Consider the following 17,826-nt stretch of genomic DNA (forward strand, 5'->3'; position numbering starts at 1 on the left):
AATCTGAGGCACAGGACACATTCTTGAAGACTTTGCTCTGTCAGTCAAAATGGCACATTTTATTTGGATTTTCTTCATTAAAAGAAATGAAAGAATTTGTGTATCACATGTTAATGTGACTCACACCTGATAAATCCCAACTTGAGGAGGGTGAGGAAATGGGTTTTGTTGTGTTTAGGTGTTTTGGGGTTTTTTAAAAAATATTCTGAAGAACAGAAGCTTCTCTGGCAATACTGTCTGCATGTCTAAGAAACCAAAGAGTATGTGACTAGCTGGTGGCAAAAGTTTTTTATTATTTAACACTAGTTGGTTTTACTTATGGGTGAATGAAACTGGCAGCCAAATTTGATACTATTTTTCAGTCATAGAATAACAAGCCTATTGTTAACTCTCTGGTATAAAGCCACACAAAATATAGTGTAGGTTCAATACTACATCTAATTGTTAAGTTGATGATTAGTTGTCTGTCAGTAAATGTGATGTTCTCTAAGATTTTTGTTTGGAACTCATATGTGACAGAGTATTTTATCCAGTGATGGCTTATTCTTCTTACTATGGTCTAGATTTGGTTTTTTTGTTAATATGAGCCTTTCTTTACAAGTGCAAGGGTTAAATGTTTATTAAAAATAAATAAATAAAATGTTTTCTGCATTTTTTAATGCTTGCACTTTTAGTGTTCTTGAAAGGTCATTGCAGTTGAGGTCAGAGGTGCAATTTTAAACTGATTTCAATGAGTGGAAACAGAGGAAAAACTTCTAAAATAATAGTCTGGTGAAAACTAGGTAGTAAGAATTTTTGTGAATGAATATACATAGTCTATTGGCATTGTTCAAATACATGACTGTTTGCTGTCTTGAATTATGTTATGTGATAAAAAATTATGTAAAGATTCATGGCATTTTAAGAAATTGAGATAGATGTTTCAAACACTACTGAAGGTGTTGTATCTAATTAAGCTTCCTTTGCAATATGGCTTAAAGACTGAAAGCTGTGTGGATCAGACCATACTGGATATGCCCTGAGTAGCAAATAAGACCATGCATATTTTTTTCATTTGGAGTCAGTTGTTCTAACTGAGCAGAGAAAGTGGATATTACTTCAAACTTCAAGTTTGAGGTAAATCTTTTAAATATAGTGTAATCCTGTTTAGTAACAGTTTGAAATGCTTACCAAAGTAACAAGTCTTATGTCTTGGTTAAATAATTGCAGAATTTTAGAGGCTGTTAGTGTTAAAGATACAAAGTAGCCTGAATGTTCTTCCCCATGAATTTCTGTGTTAGTTTTCCTTTGTCTTTTTTTTTTTTTTAAGGGAAATTTGCTGTATTTGGGAAACAGATTATGGGGAAACTGTAACACTGACATGTAAAAAATAAAAGGAAAGTGTCTACAAAATGGAAAAAAAGTCAGTCATCACAGTCTTTCCTCTAGTATATAACATTTAGGAAAAACTATTGAGCCAACTTTTTTGAATTATATCTCTGTAATGAAATTAAGCATTTTTATCATTACAGAGAAATAGCTATAACAATAATTTACTCCTTATGTATCCCTAACATCTATTCCTATATATAGTTTTCTTTACCCTGAAAAAATCAATAGCTCATATATAAAAATAGCAAGGCAAACATCAAACAGCTGAAATTGGAAATTAAAACATTTGTAGATTCACCTTCTCTTAGCAGCTATGGAAATACTGGCTGATTCCCCTTCCTTTCATTGAAAAGATATGATTTTAAAATCTTGTAAGAAGTTATGCAGGAAGAACTGTGGGAGTCTTCATTTACCATGTGGACATTGTGAGAAAACTCTGCCACAGTTTACTTGCATTTATTCATTAAGACACCTTTTGTGGATGTACCCAGTACATTGGCCCTTTTTTGTTGTTTTATTTTTGTTGTGTTTTGAAAAGGGACACAGTTCCTCTATTTACTTGTTTGGGTTATTTTGGTTTGGTTTTGGTTTTTGTTTTTTTTCCTATAATTCTTCTCTCTGTTTATGTATCCCTGAGAACACACAGGGGATATCCCTTATGCACAGCAAAGGAAAGATTTAGTACATGGAATGAGTAAGCACACAAAGGTATAATGCTGCACATTGCACCAGTAATTAATTGCTTGGTTAATGTGGAGATATATAGCCTGATCCTGGTCAGGGTGCTGTGATTTTACATTTCTGTGTTTCAAGATCAAACAGTACTGAAAAATTTATTCAAAATAGGAGCAATAACAGTTTGTGCTTTAAAAAATAAAATAAAATAAAATAAAATAAAGGAAAAAGGAAAATATTTTTCAAAAGGGAGAAGAGCTTAGAGCTTTTTTTCAGTGGGAGTTATTATTTATTACTGTTCTAGTTACATAGAGCTCATTATCCATTCTGCTCAGATGAGTAATCTCTAAGTCAAACCTGTAAATTCTATTGCTTGCTTCCTTTTTGGAGTCAAGCTTGTTTGCATTTTATTTGTAGCCAAAAGACAATATTTAACTGCAATTTAATTCATAAAATTTCTGAATCTTTACAAACTACATGTAATGAGTATAATGGATCTGTGCAGCAAGAATTGTCTAAGATTTGTTTCTACTTCCTATCTCAGTTTCCCAACACCTTGTCTAAAATATAAATTATTCGTTTGCTAAAATGTTACATTTCCTGATTCCTATCATGTTGGAAACTCCCCTATTGTTCATGCAGCTCTGGATCATCTATAGTAACTCATTCCCTATGAAAGCCAAGCGCAGCCCAGAGTTAATCTTTTCTAAAATTCTTGGGAAAAAAACCATTCAGCTCTTGTATCATCCATCAAAAATCAGACTTTCAGAAGCTGGAAGGAGAAACCAGTATCCTAGAACCAATACATTTTCTCCAAGGACTCTGTTTTTTACCTCAAGATGTCAAGTTTGGCTTGAATGAAATAGGTGTTATCAATATTGGTGGAAGTTCCTTTTTCCTTTTTAGTGAATTCTAGGCTACTATGACCTCTTACTTAGGATTGATAATGGTAAAACCATGGTATTTTGTTGGGGATTCAACAGGGAGGAAAAATATAACTAAAAGCGGGGAGTTTTTTTCCTGATACACATCCCTAAAAACAGTACAGCATGATTTTCATTAGCTGTGCCTTTTTTAAATGTGACAAAACTCTTAAGATGTTAACATGCTTCTTCTTGGCTTTGCAGCACTCTCAACAATAACAACATCACTCGACTATCCGTGGCGAGTTTCAACCATATGCCCAAACTCAGAACATTGTGAGTAGTCCCACTGATGGCTGCCATTTTTATCATTTTTATTTTTACTCCCATTAAGTTTTGTCAGGGATCTATCAATACATATACAGGCAAAGCAAGCATAACCTCAAATAAGAATATTGATGTCTCATGAGGTTGAGGAGCATGAAGTCTCTGTGTGTGTCTGTGGAAGCTCATTCTGAAAGGTAAACCTAAGAAGTGACCCCAAAGCTACACATGGGGCTTAGGAGATAAAGAAGTTGTATCCTTTTCCATCAGCTTTTTTAGGATATGAAATGAATAAGTATTTAAATCAATTTCATGGCCTCTTCCCAAATGGGATTTCCATAGTTCTGTATTCAGTGACAGAAAAGCTTCACCTTCTCACCAAAAAAAGATGAGGGCAGGGGGAATTCTTCTTACGTGTTACAGCTATATAAAGAAGTAAATTGATGTTTTTTGAAAGTCAAAGATTTGTTTTACTTTGAGCTTTTGAATGGGTCACATTTCATTTTGGAACATTGGAGATTCTTTGATTGACTGTCAGATGTGATAAATGGGAAATCTTTATGCTTTTATTACTGTACTGCTAGCAGACCTAATTAAACTAAACTGGCTTGCCAACATTCTTTGTAACATAAAATTATAGCATCATCCGGTAGTGCTATTATAATTAAAGTTGTGTCAGCATTTACAATAAGGTCCCCATTTTTAGAGGTTATGACTTTGTCAGAGGAGCACTTCAGGCCTCTAAAGCAAAGCACAGTGAAAGGACTGTCTGTGTATGCAAGTCATATGGGCTGGAATTATGTTTTGGTATTTTTGTACTGACTACAAATAAATCTAGATTGTGTTGACTGGCAAAATCAGATATAGTCCAGAGACTCACTTTTAAACAGATTTTCCAGTGAAGTGGGAATTAAGAATGAATGGGATGTTTCTTTTAGGACTCAAGAGTAGCTGTTAGTGTCAAAGAATTACTTTTACAAAAAACCTGTCTAGTTTCTTTCACCCATGTTGAGTTGCACAACTCTTCTGAAATCAGTAGGACTATTCACCCAGGTTAACATATGGCTTGTAACTGAAGAACTTCACACAGATGCGTAGTTCTGTTGATTTCATAACAGAATTGCAACTATTCTCGCTTGGACAAATATGAGAGTACTTAAATAGTGCTGACCATGGGCTTTTGGTGACCTCAGGTAGAGTTTGATAATAGAATTTCATTCTGTTCTTTCAGACCCGAGTCTTGAAAATGTGCAATCTGTACTTTTTTTGAACTTTTAAATATGATTTCTGTTTTGAACCATAAAATATAATTAATCAAATTAGTAATATTTACATTTTCTTTGGTTAGAATATTTCATTTTCTGAAAATACATTTTAGAAACAGAATGAAATGGATGCACAGAATCCTGGTTTATAGCTGTGGCATCCCATTTGCAGTTAGAATATGCTTGTATAATTATACTGATTTCAGTGGCATTACTTCTGATTTGGTATGGTCTTCATGCCTACAGCTGGCCACAGATTGTGGTGAATGAGTGTACTGTATTGTGAGCTGTATTTGCAAAGCACCCACCCAAGAATTAGTACAGAAAAATATATTGCCTTTAATTTCTAGTCATTTATGGGGCAAAAAGGTGTTGGTTAATATTTTGGTTTATGTTGGTTACACATTTCATGTTGCTTTTCAGATTTATTTTCTAATGGATTAGTTAGACACTTTGTCTGCATTCTGAATTTCCTGCACTTCCTTTCCAGTTATTTAGTAAGGATTGAGCACCTCAGCTAAAAAGGACCAAAATGGCATGTCCCTGTTATGGATGATTCTGAGTAACGATTTGATTTATAGCTGTGGACATCCTTTGTGGTAGTTTAAGAAAATGTAAGAGCCAGAGAAGAATAATTTACCTAATTTAGTGAATACATTTGTCTGATATTTTATCAATGGCAAAGTGCTTTTTGCCACTTGGCATGGAGCCATGGTCTTGTGTCAGACCACACCAACAAAGAGACAACTTTCTTAATTCCATCACTTGCTTCCATTTGGTCTTTTAATTAATTTCAGGGATTGCTTAAAGTGTAGATCCCTAGCAGCCAAAAGCAGCTAATCCCATTTTCTGCTATTAAACAACTAGAGAGGAAATCAGAAAAGAGATGTGAAAGAAGGCGCTTTATATTGAGTTATTACTCTATCTTGTTCAGCAGAAAATGAGTATGACCTGCTAAAGGGGTCTTTCAGGCTGTTTCTATAGAGACTAATAATGGCCAGACTTACAGATACATGTAATTGGAAACAAAATCTTTTATTAACCCTTTTTTTCTGACATTATAGTATTACCACTCTAGGGCAATTTTCTTGAGATATTTTTGTCTCACTCACTATTTGTGGAGATCTAGACTAAAAAGTCCTATGTCATCTTTCATATTTTTGTATATTTACTTCTCTCTTTTAGACACGGAACAGGAAACTACAGAAAAGTTAAATTATTAGGAAGCCTTCTTTTTTCTTCCAGTTAATTAGACCGCAAATAAAAAAGTAATTTTGCTGCTTGTATAGTTTTATTTACTAACTTGTAACTCCCAGACTTTCAATTAAAGATGTAAAAAGCTCCTCATTAACAGTTTTATGAATAAATGGGCACAGTTTCTTGCTGAAGGGAGGGCTGGGCAAACTGGCGGCTTTCCTGTTCGTTCTTCCTAACTGGAGGCTGTTGCCGTCTTTGGTTCCGTGCAGCCGCCTTCACTCCAACAACCTGTACTGCGACTGCCACCTGGCCTGGCTGTCGGACTGGCTGCGGCAGCGGCCGCGCGTGGGGCTCTACACGCAGTGCATGGGCCCGTCCCACCTCCGCGGGCACAACGTGGCCGAGGTGCAGAAGCGCGAGTTTGTCTGCAGCGGTAAGAGAAACGGGCTCGCCCGGCCAGGCCCGCCGTGAGCCGCACCTGCTGGCACCCCAGGGCCCGCTGCCACTGCTGCCTGCTGGCTTTTGCATAATCCCAGCCTGAATGCTCATTAAGGAAAGCCTGATGGTTTTTATTGGTATTGGTGGGGGTGCTCGTGTCCTTGCAAATTTTGCGTAAATATTGCATTCATGTAGATTTTATAGCCTTCTAAAAGTATAATTGTGGGGGAGAGATACCGGAAATTAAATAAAAGGTGTGCTAATTGGGAACATAAACCTGTTAGTAATAAGGATTTTTTAAAAAAACTTTACAGGTATATAGTTGTTGTTATTTTCTGACCTTTAATTATTACTCTGTATCCCTAAGTAACTTTCTGAATTTTATTGTTATGCTTTAACGCATAAGGTTATTTTTTATATGAAATAATGAAATGACTAACAGTTCATTACTAATCACATTTTCTCTATTCAATTTCTTTCCTTTATTTGTATCTTCTAGATGAGGAAGAAGGCAAGTTTATCTTTCTTATTTAAATATTTTTACTCTCAGATTGAAAATTTTCTGTAATTTTTGTCTACTGTTTCAAGTTTTGCCAAGAACATTAAAAACCAGCTGCAATATTGCTGTTTTGTCAGTGGTTCAGCAGTTTCTCCTAGTCGTTGACTTTCTGCAAACCCCCAGAAGCCTATTGCCAAATATGCCAAAATTTTCACAGATCTTTGTTTCTAAAAGGGTTTTATGGGGGGCACAGTGTTCTGTCCCTATTAAATAGCCTCTGACATCGAAGTGTAAGGCACGGAGATGCAAACGCTAGCAGTATTCTTGTCTCTAATTCTGCCTTTATGTACTTTTAAAAGGGCTCCTAACAAGATAATTTCATATATCTTACATGTAAATGTTATGGCTGCAGAACCTGGATGTCAAGAACAGTTTTATAACTTGGTCATTATAATGCTGATTTTTAGCAAGGGGAATAACCATGTTTTCTCTCTGAATCACTGTATTTTTTTGTTCAGTAAAGGTAGGTTAAACATTTCCTTCCTGATAGTATAAAAAGAATAGTGTGTGTTATTAGATTTGATTATTGTTTGTACTTTTGTAACACAAACATAAATCTGAAGTCAAATTATTATGTTGTAAAATTCTGTCTCAGAGAATCATAGAATGCTTGTCTTGGAGGAGACCTTAAAGATCATCTTCCAATTCCCCTGCCATGGTTAGGGACACCTTCCACCAGAACAGATTGCTCAAAGGCCCATCCAACCTGGCCTCAACACCTTTTCAGCAATTTAGAACTTGGACAATTGTTATATAAAGTTTTGAGTGGGAACAGCACTTGCTGCAACTTACATTATCAGTGTACTCTTCTTATATTAATATATGACATTAAATATTGTGAGATAGATCTTAAGTTAAATTGTGGCTTCATAGTCAAGAAGTTGTTTCTTTTTTTCCTTAAGAATATTAAAAGAGTCTCTAGCTTTTTATAACTTAAAGAAAAAAGAAAGAAAAGGGTGTCATGCCTTACTTATCCCTTTATATCTTTCTGTATCATAATGAAACAACTGTTCTGTATCATTTAATTGATAGAAGAATGAGTCCATTAATGTATTATAAAATGTGCAGTCTATCTATTTGCAGGGAAATATAATAAGGTTTTTAATTTCTAAAACACACCTAAATATGAAATTACTAAGTTTAAATGCAACTAAAAATTTTGACTTTAACATACAACACTAAGAAATCAGGGGGGAACTCATGTAAACTAGCCATTTGAGTTAGTAAGAATGGCAGATTCTGGGAGGAGGAAGTCTGCTAAGCTAAAACAGAGTGAGAGATGTGAAGTCAAAACTTCTATGTATTTTTGTGTGACTGAATGAAAATGTCATGAAATGAATGAAAACTCCAAAATTGTTTATAAGCAATACATTACTGAAGGACCATATTCAAATAAATATTTGCAGAACAGAACAAAACTGGCAGGTCACATTCAGTACTCACAGCAAAGTTTGTTCATTTCTCTTGACATGCATTTTTTTAATACTATACAACATTCTGAAAACTAAATAAATCAGCAATTAGTTTTCAATAGCATGCAATAAATAAAGTAAATCTGAAAAATGGATCACAGTCTTCTTAAACGAGATGATTTTGAGTGGCTGTTGCTAAAGAAGTTGAAAAATTATGTAGTGCTGTCACAATAGTTGAGCATTTGTCTTTCACTTCTCTAGGTTGCATCAACATGTTAGTATTCAATGTGTGTTCAAATAAATGCAGTTTGAAAGTACTGATAGGCTACAATGTTTATTTTAGAAATTCTGCCTAAAGTTTTCCAGCAAGTGTAAAATGTGCTTTTCTTTGCAGGTCACCAGTCCTTTATGGCTCCATCCTGCAGTGTCTTGCACTGCCCTACTGCATGCACCTGTAGCAACAACATCGTGGACTGTCGTGGGAAAGGCCTTACTGAGATCCCAACAAACCTTCCAGAAACCATCACTGAAATGTGTGTAATCTGACTTCTTTTCTATTAACTTACAGAAAACATTTTTTCGTATGTATTAGTTTTTGTTATTTGTATACATTAATGCATTATATAGGGCAGGAATTTTGATATATACCTTCAACCTCAGATATAAAAATGAATATGCAGTTGGATGAAAGCATTTAAGACCTTTATGCTATCTTATGTGTTATTTTTTTATGTGCTACTCATATTTCATGAGTAAACTGCATTCTGAGTTGGTATGAAAAGAGTTTGGGAATCCTTGCTCTATTACAAGTGAATGGCTTTTCACTGCAGACTCTAAAGCCTGTATTGCCTTCAGGGTTGCTTTCTGTGCTGGTTTTGGCTGAGATAGGATCAGTTTTCTTCATAGTAGCTGGTATGAGGCCATGTTTGCATTTGAAAATAGCGTTGATAAAACAGATCTTTTCGGTACTGCTGAGTGGTGCTTGCACAGAACCAAGGCATTTTCTGCTCCTCACCCAGCTCCACCAGAGGAGGCTGGAAAGTGTGATGAGCTGGGAGGGGACCCAGCTGACCCCAGCTGACCCAGGGGATATTCTATACCATGTGGCATCATGCTGAGCATAAAAGCTGGGGGAAGAACAAGAATGGTGAGAGGTTCAGAATGATGGTGTTTGTCTTCCCAAGCCACTGTTACATGCGACAGAGCCCTGCTCTCCTGGAGATGGCTGAACACCTGCCTGCTCTTGGGAAGTGGCAAATGAATTCTGTGCTTTGCTTTCCTTTTTTTGTATGCAGCTTTTGCTTTACCTGTTAAACTGCCTTTGTCTTAGCCCATGAGTATTTGCAGTTTTAACCTTCTGATCCTCTCCCCCATCCTGTTGTGGTGGGGGTGAGTGGGCAGCTTTGTGAGGCTTAGTCACCACTTGGGGTTAAACTGTGCCACTCACCTTCAGTCACTTTACTCATCAGACTTCCCACTAGAGAGGAGTATCTTTGCATGAAAGATCAGCAATCCACACCACCAATAATAAGTGTTCTGCTTAAAGCAGTATCCTCAGAGAGTAATCTGAGAAGGCAAGAGTAAAATGTAGTCATTGTGTTAATACCTCGTGCCTTTGTAAGAAGAGCATGAGCACTGGTAGTGTGCCATGACATGTCATATACAAAAAGTACTGCCATGTCCAGAGCAGAGTCATAGCAAAGATGCTGAGGGGCCCACAGTCTCCAAAAGCAATGTGGCTGAGAGGTTGTGGGGGTGCAGTAGGTAAGTTACTGCTGTGTTGTCATCTGTGCAGGTGAGCTGCAAAAGCATGAGGTGAGCTTGCTGACAGGGGCACAGCAACATGAACACCTTTTCTGGCATCAGCAGGGGCAGTGTTTTGGAAGGGAAGCTGGAGTTCCCTTCAGGGAAATAGTGGGAAAGTAGCTGTGATGAGAACCTGGTAAGTGAGGTCTGACTAGAAGTAAATGAGTTGGAGAAAATATTCAGAATAAAAAGCTTTTGAGTATTTTGATGATACAAGATCATGTAATGTTTAAAACTAGGGCTCCACAACGAGATTTTAATTGGCTTGTTGATACCTGACCTGTGGTTTTGAACATTACAGGGTTGGAACTACTTTGGTTTCTTCTTAGGATGTGAATAATAACCACATCTGTCAGTTCATTATTACTGTTGTTAATACTGACCTGGCTGACCCTACATCATCCAATACAGTCATTCAGCTGTATAATACAAACACTTCTATCTTTCACCACTCTCAGAAAAAACCCTCTGCTTGCAAATAAAGTTACTCTTTCATAAAATCCACTCACAGTGGCCAGGAAAGCTACACAGAACTGTTTTGGTTTTTTTTTTTTTTTTAATTTAATGAGCTGTATACCAGCCTTTTTACTTGCATAAGTGCATCTATGTGCATACAGGAAAAATATTGCAAGAAAGAAGTAGGGAGTATGTGTCAAATATTCCTCACTGTGTTTCTGGTGCTAACCACTGGATTATGGACACTAAAGACTGATTTCTTTTCCACTACACTTTTCCTAGATATATAAGAAATGCTCTTGAGTTTTAAGCATGGAATGCTATGTTCTTCAACAGTTTATTGTCATGGAGAGTAAAAGTAACCATGTAAAAACCCCTTCATTATTAGGCTAAGCATTTAATAGATTGCAAACTGGTGCTCAATGTTTCCTGCTAGGGTAGACATCATTTGGTTTCCAGAGTGAGGTTTTTTTTGTCATTCTGAGATCCATAATCCATTAAAATATAGAGATCTGTGTGTGTATACAATTGTACAGTGGATATAGTTCATACTGATACCATATAAACTGTCTGTTACCAGTCTGTATTGTATCTAGTTCATAGGCTCTGTCTAAATATAAAATGCAGATCAGAATATTTTGCTCAGGAGGTGTAAGAAGAGACTGAACATTAGCAAATCAAATTTAAGTAATCATTTTGTATTAAACAGATGCACACCAGTGAATGTTGGTGTGGTGACAGAACTGAACCTCATTGATAGATTTTGAATCACTCTGAAGAATAGGATGCAAGGTATGATTTGAACCATTGGTAGGCTGACCTTACATAGAGATAGTAACACTTTCCTGTTGAGTGGAAGGAAGGAAGGGAGGAAATGCTCTGAAATTGAGGGATAAACTGAGTGGAAGAATTAGAGTAAAGGGTCATGTATTTGCTGAGAATCACAGGACTGTTTCTGCTTCCTGTCACTATGGTGAAGAGGAGTTAAAGTTTTGACAAATACATTTTGCGGGTAATATGGAGAAAGCTTTATGCTATACTTATTGCTTTAGTGGGAAGAAAACAATTAGTGATGATTGTCTTATGATTCTCATGTATGGAAGGTGTATTTAGCTTCATAGCATAAAAAAGAAAGAGAGAGAGAAGGGTTTGGAAAATGAGTGGTTTATGGAGTGAAAAAGGTTTTACCAAGAAAGAGGTGAGGGAAGTCTGAGACTGCATCAAACCAGCACTTCACTCTGGCCAATGGCCCACATCAGTTGTCCCTAAAGAATATTTTGGAAACAGAAATGTAGAACTTCAGACATAAAATACCAGTAGCACAAATATTTTCTTTGCTCCCAGTATGTGTTGGGGTTGCTCTGAAACTTGAAAATTTGCAAAACTTTCAGGGAAAAAAAAGGTTGTCTTTTAAGTATCCAATCTGCTTTAAATCCTACTATGTTTACATCTTCATGTTAAGAGAATACATTTGGTGGATGGAGTTGTGCTCAAACTCTTCCAGTTTAAAATACAGCTTTTTAAAGTTTTGTAATGTTTCTTTGTCTTTGTAGAGGGAAGGGAAATGCAGTCACATACATAATTTGACCTGTCACCTTCTATTTTGCATGTCATCTTCATTTGTCTCTTCTCTGAAAGTTTCAACTTCATTCAATCTTTTTGGATGCCAAAACCTTCCATGTCTTAATCTCCTCTTATTTCTCTGAATTACTTGTTTTGTAACTTGTTTTTTATCTTCAATGACCAGAGTTGAGTACAATGTTCCAAATGACAGTGAATCATCAGGTTTTAATTAACGGAATTTTAGTTTTCTTTCATTTGCCTTTTGCAACCTAATAATCCTTTGTGTTATTTAATTGCCTGTACATCTTGCATCATGTTTTAACTTGAACTAACTGTGTAGAGTCCTTTTTTTTTAGCTGTTATGATTTTGTCAGGAACAAGAAGTTGGTAAATGTAATCCTATTATCACATCCACAGACATTTCTAACATTGAATCAGGTTGTATGTCACGTTTTCATTTTAAAGCTGCTCTATGAAAGACTTCAGTCCTCTCTGCTTTTAACTAAATTTAACTTGCAGGAAGATTGTGACATTCCAGTATTGTTATCATACAATAAGTGTTTTAAAGCTTTATTTTTTAAAGAAGTCCTCTGCAACTGTTGCTTATAGCAACCCCTTGAGATTAGATTGAAAAGAATGATTGTATCCCACAAAATAATCTGGTTTTTTACTCATTTCCTAGGCGATAATGTTGTCAGCATGCCAAGATGGTAGCTGACAGTAACACTTGAAGAGATGAGCCGTGCTGTCACGGCAGCGTGAGGAATGCTGGGAGTTGCTGAGCTGCAGGCAGAGGGTGCAGTGAGCTCTGTGTTTGCCCATCTCTCTGCAGTTCCCACACACATGGCTTCGCTGTCTCCATCACCGTTTGGAGCACACGCCTTGGCAGGAGCTCCCCGGTTCTCAGCGAGAGGGGGGAAGAGAAATGTGCTGGCTCCCTGTTGTTTTCTGAAGGATGTACAGGCTTTATCAGCCAAATTATTATTTACTCACTCATCTTTATAATGCTACCAGACTCCTTTGCACACTGCAAGAAAATTAGCTTTATACTTGTAATTTTCCTGCACCAAATATTGTCCAATCTTTTCAGTATTTTTCCATTTTTGCCAATATTTTTTTGTATTTTCATCTGAACATTTCCTACTTTATTGATAGAGACGTTAGAAAGATCCACAATACTTTCAAATTCCCTTACTCTGATTATTTTCTCTGTCCTCTGTCCCCTGTTTATGAGCTGCATTTGAAGAATCTAGTGCTGAGTACCACCAGCCTGTCGTATTGTGCTTCAGCCAGCCTCATGTACACAAACATCTCTGGTGCAAACATCTTTCCATCCTTTTGTCTTTTCTTTACTGTATCTCATATAAATAATATTTTCCTGTGAAGCTAACATTAAACTTTATTGTCAGCCCTCCTTTTTAGAGGTGTTTAAAATCTGACAACTTATTTTTGTGAGATTTTGTTTTTCCACCCATTTCTGCCTCTTACTTATTTGTTCTTATATTGAGAGCAGATTTTTTTAAAATAAGAATATAATCTATTCTTAGTTTTAAAAGACCTATAATTCCTTTTTTTCTTCTTGAGGTTCTTTTGAAGTTTGTCTTCAACACAAGCTCATGGTTTTGTGATATTTTGCCAAGTTCTCTGTCTATTTCTGCTGTTTTTTCTCTCTGTGGAAACCTTGACCTCAATCAACACCTCAGTACCCTATGAAACACTGATTTCTTAACTTTGTTTGAAAAAAATTTCTGATCTGTTTTTGCACAATACTTTGAATTCATTACATTGTCAGTCTGTTTGGAACAATGTTGTATAAAACCAAGCAGTACTAATAATATTGTTATTCTCTACCCTTTTGATAAATATAATGAAGTCGTGGGTTTTTAAGTGTATATTCCATGTTGACAATTGTATGCTTTTTTTTTTTTCCCTAGGGGTTTGATAAATTAACTTGTAGCTAAATAGTGTGTCAAAAAAAGAACATTTAAATGGAATATTGAATTCTTTAAGTATTATACACCAGCAGTTTCCATTGAGTAAAATTTTGCATGTTGAAGCTCTGAGTTAGCTCTCTATGGAAACATAAAAGAAAAGGCTTTCTGTTTAGTCTAATACTGATGTGCTTTACATTGCCTTGATAGCTCTACTGTCTTGGAAAGCTGTTTTAAGACATTAGGAGCTGTCTTCTCAGGCTGATGGCTACTGCCTCTGCAGCAGAGCTGGCAAAGAGAGCGTGTACTTGCACTGGAGCCTCTCTGTCTCTGAGTCTGGTGTGATAGCCTAAACCACTGAGAAGAACAGTTAGCACTGGAAGCCAGAGTGGTTGAGGAACGAGCAGGCGTTCTGTGACGGTGGGAGCAGGAGGAGGCAGAGCCAGTTGCCAAAATGCTGCTTCATTCCAGTGTAGTCGGATTTGCTGGTGACTGTCAGGGTGTTGCTGAGCTGATTTTGTCATAGTCTCAGTCTGACTTCTCAGTTGGTACAGAGTCAGTTGGCTGGAAGCGGCAATTCCCGCTGCGCGGAGGCGGTCGGCAGGCAGTGCATTGTCTGCCAAGTGCCTCTTGGGAAGATGCCTTCAGAAACAGGACTGCTTATCTCCAAGTAGCCGCCAGTGAAAATGGAAAGAGGATAAAACCTGTGGTGTCCTCTATTTTTCCCTTCTGTTTGATAAAGCTTGGAGCAAAATTAAGTATTCAGCATCTCAGCAAATGTAATTCTTAATCTGTATTGACTTAGCACAATTGTATCTGTACCAGTTACACCCCTTCTCCAAAATTAATCCCCCCTTTATTATCTAAATAAACTCACATGCAGCCAAATAAGAATACCTAAGCTTTTCTTTTGAGGATTTATCCGATCAGTGTGATAATATTTGAGAAAAAAATACTTCATATTCCATATGTATTAGAAAAAAACCAAACTGATTGAGCACCAAAACTCCTCCAGCTTTAGAGCACCTATTCATTTCTATGAATTCTACAGAAAGCACAAAAACTAAAAGGGTGCACAGATATACCTTTGCCTCTGGTTCAAAAGAATAGATTTCATACCATGAGTAACCTGCAGGAGACATTTTGGGAGCTTAAAAAATTTCCTGTAGACCTGTTATTTTAATGTCTGTATTGTGACATTGTGAGGCAAAATACAGTGCCCAGAAATAATACAAATATTTTTCCAATTTTGTTATTCAGTATGCCTTACTTCAGCCTTTTTTATTGACTTAAGCAAAGCATGATACATTATTCATTAATTCATGTCAAACATCACAATTTGAGTTGGTTTAGATTTTTTGTTAGAACCTCTCTCCTTTTACAGAAATTTTTAGGAGATGCCCTTTAATTGCCATGTTCAATCTGTTACACTTAACCAACTTAAGTGGCCTCACACACCTAGTGTTTTCCTCCTTTGTCATGCAGTTCATGTATTAAAGGCATTAAATATCATTAGGGTTCAAAACTATTACTTTATTTGGTGCTAGAAGTTATAGCCTTTCTAATGGCAATAGCATTTATCAGCCTCTGTGCTGGCATTCCTTCCACATTGTAGTTCTTCATCACTGTTAATCTCTTTTGGCTTGGTTTAATTTCAGGATTCACCTTCTGAAAATTCTTTGAGAATGATCAGCAGAAATAATTCTGGTTCCCTTTGAATAGAGACTCTTTTTTTGCCACATGTTCAAACAGACTGTGAGAAACCCTACAAAATACAACTCAGCAGCAAATCTATTAATTGTACTGGTACCTTATCCCAGAGTGCTGTGACAGGCCCTTATTTCAAAAGAGGCCAAAAAGGCATTAATGAGCTAGACCTACCTTCATGAAAATGTTGCTCTTACATTCTTCTGATTTTCTTTTCTCTTCCATGGCTTGAAGCTGTCAAAGTGGTTCTAAAACTTTTTTCCTTACTGTAATATTATGGGTGAAAATAAAGTGAAAATAAGTAGATAATAAGTGAAAATAAATAGAACTTCAATAAGTGTTACTAAGGGAGGGCAGAGGGGGAAGCAGGGGAAGGAGTACCTGCACTGATGACCATAAATTTGTACAAATGATGGCTATTTAATAAAATAGATAAGGGAAATAAATTGATTGTTCCTTCACTTTTTTATATTAAAAAATCATTAGTCAAAGGAAGGGCTTAATTAAGTTCTTTTTCTTTTTCAGAAGGATAGCAGTCACTACCATGGTTTTCTGTGGAGGAGGGAGGTTTGCTGGAGGGAGGGATGACTGGAGGATGGCACTGTTAAATGAGGAGCAGTTTTATAGATAATTCTAGACTTTGTAACAGGCAGAGAAGACCCTCGACCACATAATATGTGAAATGAGAAAGAAAACATATAGAAGTCAGGGATTTTAACAGTTCACCTTCACAATCCAATGTACTGAAAGACACCTGACTTCTTATTACTATTGCCTTCAAGATAAAGGTTTTGTTTCATGTGCATGGAGCTTTATAATGTTTGGATACCAAAAGTAGAAACTGTACAGTTGTTTCATGGCAAATTTATTTACATCTTCCATGACTTTCCTAATTTTTTCCCTCAGTCTTGTCTTATCTTAATATCCTAATTTCTAGCTATTTTTCTTCATGTTTTCATCTTCCCATCTCATTCTTTCTTATATACTTTCTTATATACTTTGTTTTCATAAGTGTTGATTAATGATTGTGTGTTATGCCAAGCACTCAACTACATCTTTGTGAGCTGTGTTTGAAATTAAGCAGAATTAAAAGCTCTTGAGATTGCTTCTCACAGTTACACTCAGATTATATTAAAGGAGAAGGGAGAAAAAAGGAAGTGAAAGGGGAGAAAGAAGAAAAAGAGGAAAAGAGGGGAAAGGAAATGAAATCTGGCAGAACTGACTTTGACAGATGGACTTAACCAAGATAAAGTGATCTGATCACACTGCAGACACTGGGGAAGTGCTTTGCATACATGAGGAGTTCTATTTGAGTACTGGGACCTCTGTGTCTGTACCTTTCCCAGTGACGCTTGGCATGTGTGCAGTTGCACCATTTCTGTTGTCTTCTAATATTAATCCTTAAGTAAAAGTCCAAGATACAGCCTTAAATAAGTAGCAATTGAACAGAGAGACTCTTATATCCAGATGCAAAGATGTAGGGATGACCCTTTACAGAGAAAAGTCACCTGGAGATGGATTAAGCATATTTATTGAAGACATTTTAAAGAAACTTATAGCAGGAAAGCTCTGAAATGTCAGTAATAAGGCATCTGTCCCTATTTTTAACATCTCAAAGCATGATTTGTCTGTCTTTGCAGCAGGACAGAAATGGGAGCAAACCCTGCATCTTTGCAGCTTGAAAAGAATGAGGAATGCTGTGGAGAGGATTTAATGAGTTACAAGGCATTAAATTGATTATTGGTTTTCTGAGTTAGGTTTGTGTTTTTAAATCAAATCATTCATCTTCTTAGGACTTGGAATGTCAGTTCATTGATGTGATTTACCTCTTAAACAGTTACGCCATCAGCCAGAATCTTGCCCGTCTAGCAAGGAAGGCTTTTTGCAAGTTGTTTGGATATATGCATATGTTAATATTGTCACTGGTCTTTACAATATATTGCTTTTTAGTAGTTTGCAGGAGTTCTCTATAACTGTGTTTTCTGTTTTTGAGAAAATATATATTAACCATCTGATAATACCTGAAATAGATAATAATAGTTAATAATACGTGAAATAGATAAATCTCTTTGATCTCACTATAAAATATTTCAAAATAATTTACTTATTCTTATGGCTCTTTTTTCAACTTTTCTGTTTTATCAAGATCTTTTCTTAATTGGTCTCATAACAAATGCTGACAGCTGTGCCACACTCCAAAGATACTGTTTATCTTAGATTTTATTTTCACACATGGCTCTTCACCTGCATGTGTCAAGT

The 17,826-nt window shown here is 36.3% G+C and overlaps 1 protein-coding gene across 19 annotated transcripts in view; it reads left to right on the forward strand.

Annotated features, from left to right (window-relative positions):
• The window catches only part of SLIT2 (slit guidance ligand 2), a 258,771-nt gene that overhangs the window by 159,012 nt on the left and 81,933 nt on the right, over positions 1 to 17,826 (forward strand). For 14 of the 19 annotated variants that reach the window (XR_005256917.1, XM_038136577.1, XM_038136593.1 and 11 more), the window contains exons 7-10: positions 3,174 to 3,245; positions 5,965 to 6,128; positions 6,633 to 6,644; positions 8,499 to 8,637. Coding sequence is in view for 18 of the 19 variants with exons in the window: in XM_038136577.1 (XP_037992505.1) it covers positions 3,174 to 3,245; positions 5,965 to 6,128; positions 6,633 to 6,644; positions 8,499 to 8,637 (387 nt within the window). In the remaining variant the exon portion in view is untranslated. The remainder of the gene's footprint in view (positions 1 to 3,173; positions 3,246 to 5,964; positions 6,129 to 6,632; positions 6,645 to 8,498; positions 8,638 to 17,826) is intronic. The other 5 variants (XM_038136576.1, XM_038136587.1, XM_038136590.1 and 2 more) reach the window with 1 other exon arrangement.

This window comes from Motacilla alba, chromosome 4 (assembly GCF_015832195.1).
Source record: "Motacilla alba alba isolate MOTALB_02 chromosome 4, Motacilla_alba_V1.0_pri, whole genome shotgun sequence".
Lineage (NCBI taxonomy): Eukaryota > Metazoa > Chordata > Aves > Passeriformes > Motacillidae > Motacilla > Motacilla alba.